This window comes from Phytophthora infestans, genomic scaffold (genome assembly GCF_000142945.1).
Source record: "Phytophthora infestans T30-4 supercont1.193 genomic scaffold, whole genome shotgun sequence".
NCBI classification, from domain to species: Eukaryota; Oomycota; class Peronosporomycetes; order Peronosporales; family Peronosporaceae; genus Phytophthora; species Phytophthora infestans.
Window position 1 is genome coordinate 123,190 of NW_003303566.1, and position 4,747 is coordinate 127,936.

Sequence of the window (4,747 nt, forward strand, 5' to 3'; positions counted from 1 at the left end):
CCACCGAGCTCCATCACCGCGCAGAACAGCTTCAGCATCGTGTTCCTTGTAAGGTGTTTTCCTTCTTTGTGCGAAATTATTCTTGCAATTCATTTCGCAATTCATTATGCAATTCATTAGTTGAGATGGGCAATTTTTGTTCAAATTCTACAGTTTTAGGATAGTTTGATGGAGTCACCGGTCCAGCAGTATACTGATCTCAAATTTTGTTGAAATTCTACATTTTAGGATAGTTTGGCGGGAATCACCAGCTGCAGGATATCCTGCAGCGGGTATACTGGCGGACGCGTCCTGCAGCAGGTAATTTAAAAATTTCACTCATAATCTACAATTTTAGGATATCTAGAGGGATCCGAGCTCAGAAATGTATCTGAGCTACTCAGACACGTGTCAATCTCAAATTTTACAAATCTAGGACTACAACATATAAAAGCTGAAGTAGAGCGCAAAAACATTGATGCGGATAAGTTGCACATATGCAACCCTACATAATCTCTTATATATATGCATTACTTGCTGGAACTATCTATCCACCAACCACCAGACTAACTACAACAATACATAGTGAAGAAGTGCGCTTTTGACCCTACTTGCCACCAATATGCCCCCATACTTGACCCCTTTATTCTATTTTATTTCTGTATGAGTGCTTAAAGAATTTTTTTAGTTGTTGTAGTAAATAGGGCCAAGGGGGGGGGGGCATTTTTTTCCAATTTGCTGCGAATTTGAAGGTTTGAAGATAGGGTAGGTTTATCTATATCTAGTATGTTCATCTTCATTTGATATCGCAGGATGTATTGACTCCCGACTTGACCTCAGGGGGCAATCCACTTTGTCATGACATATGTTTTACTTAAGAGCATCTCTAGTAGAAAAAACTAGGATACAGACGTTATTTACAGATACGCACTTAGCGAGTTCAACAGAGAATCGTGTGAATATATCTTACATCTAACGCCATGGCTTTTCGAATCTCCAGAATGTGGTTAGCTGGTCTAAGTGAATGCCATAGAGCCGAGCGCCTTATAGCTGTTATTCTCACAAAACTGTTTATAGCATTTGTAGAGCCCTGTCGGAGTCTTACGGACGTCCTTGACATCAGACGATCCCTCTGAGACGACCAAGCTCATTCAAATAGAACTTAATCACACGACAAGCTTGCAACTGCTTCAACTCTTGCTTGTATTCGTTTTGGCGTTTGCTGAGCATTCCAACCAGATTCAACTTCGACATTATGGATCAAATAATGAAAGATATGCTTGCCAGCAGCATCAACATTAGCTATAACCTCAAAGTAATGGTTATAATAAGTATGGTCACCAACTAAATAATAATTAGTTTCCAAGCATAAAGCGCGTCTATCTGACTCTTCAATGAAGCTTGAGAAATTGTTTTTACTTCGAAAAATGTAATTGTTGTAATCTTTGAAAAGCCTCTTTACCTTTATGTTTAATAGTAACTGTGTCTGAAAAAATCAAGCTTCCGAACATATTCATTGCTGCTTTGTTTTTGCTATCTACGGCTTCATCAAGTACCGTCATGAGCAGAGACTGACGCATACCATTAAATCGGCCAGTGATCTGGTCCATATTACAAACCGTTTTAGCTAGGCTATCACCAATGACAAATCGATTCTGCGGAACGAGTCGCGCAGATACTAGGAACCAATTCCCCAACAATGGCCTTATCTACAGTATACGAACATGAGGCGAGGTTATCGGCCTCTCCACCTGAGCATCCAATCACCGTAACGCTGCGGGAAACTGAGCGGATTGAGGCATTGCTGCAACTGGATACTCAAGGCCCTTCCCGGGGTCATGTTGTGGACAGCCAACCAACACTTTGCAGATTAATTACCAAGGAACTGCAATCGTCCAGCATACTCCACCAAGTGCGGCCACATCCAAGGTTGAGTCGCCTCACATGTCTGCGGGCTGGAGGCCGAAGATGGACACGCACGAGACTCGAGTTCAAACAGTGTATAAGACACTTTGCACATCAAAGCGGAGCCACGAAGGCTGCCTTACGCATAACCAAATGGACCGCAGCAAGCCCTACTGCTGCAGCAGCATTGTGTGACCTGAAATAGAAGCAAATTCGTCGAGTAGTGGGGCTGGGGCCGTGGGGGGAGCAGCTACTGCTAAAACTTAAATGGTACACCCTCTTGCACTATGATGCCGCCCATCAGAAGATCGGGTGCCCCCATGATGGCTGTGTCCATTTGGCCGACACTGACTTGTATCACGTATTCTGGGATTGTCCGGCGGCGAGGACATTACGACAGCTAATGACACGGACGTGGCTTACGCTAGGAATCAAGAGCTCGGCAATCGAACACGCGATCTTCAGCATGAAGCTGCTGTTGATGCCAGCAGGGGTCTGGCGAGCAGCGGATAAAATGTACGACCACCATATCACGCTGTCCAATCATTTTATGGAGGCAGTCACGATGCTAGCCGAGCGTTGTTGGAGACTAGGGGCAGCAATACTGCTGCAACGGGGATGGAGATGGCGAGTCAACCACTTTGATTCTTTGGCAAAAGTGTCAGAGCAAAGTCAAGCCGCGGCCTTCAAATGGGCGCTCTGGCAGGGGTACTCCACGGTTTTTACACACACAGCGGCACAGCTTCACCCCACGTTTGGTCCCCTTGCGATCCAGCTCATGCGACGCGTGCTGACGTCGGAGTCGGTGGTAGATTATCTCCAATTCACAGACAGGGGAGCGACGAAGTACCTGCTATTCTTCAACCGGGGGGGAGGGGGGGGTCCCGTGGCAATCCGGGGCCCGGAGGCAGCGCAGTAGTTATCCGTACAGCAGACGCCACAGTCCGTGCCCAGGTCTGCTGGATCGGCACGATGTCGTACGCCAATCCGCGCTTCACCAACAGCATGGGAGAACACCTCGGCTTATTCTGCGGCCTCAAGGCCTGTGATAAGCACACCTTTGAGCCGTTACACGTTATCGGAGGCAGCGCAATGATCATTAGACAACTCAAACAAAGAAAGCCTCTTAAAACCAAACACCTTCAAAACTACTATTGGCAGAGCAGGAAACTCGCCGACAGACTTGACGTGGTGGCGTGGCACCATCATCTGAGGGAGTTTAGCAAGATGGTTGATACATTTGCCAACATGGCGATGGATAATACAAGTAGCACGCAGGGCCTTCTGTCTGAGGACACAACGGCAACAGTACGCTGGGCGAAAAGTGCTTAAGCACCTATCTGATGACGTCATGCACTGGCAGGATACGTCACATACGCAGCCGCGAAGCGGCAACATAGCGACCCCTATATAGGGGAGACAGTGCGATAGGGTCAGACACTGGGCAGGTCGCATGCATTACAGCGCACACTGACATTAGAGCGGTGGCGTTGCCAGGGGTATAGGAAGTCGTTAGTTTAGACTAAGTGACATCAATACTACTCATATCATAAAAAAACGACAAATCGATTGAAGATATCGAATGTGCTGTTCTTATCAGCTCATTGTAGTCGCTTAATGATAATCAGAGCTCCAGATTTCTTGCTTGCGTTGAGCAATAGATTAGTAAAATGTTTCAACAGATACTTGTAAATCTGCTCATTGCTGTTGCATAAATCGCTTTCTATATATTCGCGTCATATATCAAGAACGCCCATGTTAAGAATAAAATCTTTAACATACTTATGCATAAATCATGGGAACAGATTTAGATTATTTCTAGCCTCTTCTCTATTGCTTTCCGTAACGCCAAACGGAGTTAGAATTACACGTTTATATAGAATGCTATCTCTAGCTTCAACTAAATTTCTTAGATAACTTGATATTTTCTGCAATGCCATTATGTTAAATTCAAATGATTCAGCATTAATTCTAGCAGGAATAATATGAGGGTTAAGAGCTACAACATATGAATTATTATTTGGTTGATTTCATTCATGGCAATCTCCTTAACGCAATAAGTGATTTTACCGTTATTCAGCGCAACTTTCCAAATTTTGTTAAATTAGTGTTGCAATCTCTACTGTAGAAGATATCGTGGTTTTCTTTGATTTGTAAGGAAGTCATTAAGCTCAATATTGTTATTTTCATATAGCTCATTTCGATCCACGGTTAAAAATTCGGAAATGCTACAGTCCATGCGTCAAATCCGCTTATTTTCCATGTAATACTCCATGTAATGTCCATGATGTAAAATATTCTCATTCGGTAATTTATAAAAACAACCCAGTCGTTGAGTGCAATTATTGTCCAACTCTCATCCGTGTATTGTCCACGATGTGATCTATGTAGTTAATACCGGTACAATACTGTATACCGGTAGTTGTACCAATCACTTTAGCCTTTCATTTGCTTTTCAAACCCAAACTCGCCCCCCTTCGAGCATTGCCGCCGCCGCCGCTCCGTTACCTGCACGCCGCAGCCTACGTCACGAAATCAACCGTTGCTGCAATCGTCGGCCATGTCGCTCAGTCTAACCGCTTTCCGCGACGTCTGAGATGCGTTATCTTGCTGTTTGTGGTCTCTGTGAACGTGTTTCTAACCGTGCGTTATCTATTTGTAAATACAGGGTGGATCGTGCGACTCCTCTTCAGATATCGACACGACGGCTTCTCAGCCTCTGGCGCGGCTGCAAATTCGGACGGCGCCCCGTCTGACACGGACGATTTCAAGCGTCCATGTATCGTCCAGGTCGTAGACTCTCCCTCGCTTGACAAGGACCCCGCAGACGTGACGTATCCGATCTATACAAAGTGTTACAAGT

The 4,747-nt window shown here is 45.0% G+C and overlaps 1 protein-coding gene across 1 annotated transcript; it reads left to right on the forward strand.

The window, feature by feature from the left end:
* Positions 1–2,287: 2,287 nt before the first annotated feature.
* On the forward strand, positions 2,288–3,216 carry PITG_20694 (uncharacterized protein; the record flags this gene model as incomplete). The annotated part of the gene is made up of 2 exons (XM_002895351.1): positions 2,288–2,400; positions 2,715–3,216. The coding sequence occupies 2 exons, from the start codon at positions 2,288–2,290 to the stop codon at positions 3,214–3,216; spliced, it is 615 nt and encodes a 204-aa protein (XP_002895397.1).
* Between the last annotated feature and the right edge of the window lie 1,531 nt (positions 3,217–4,747).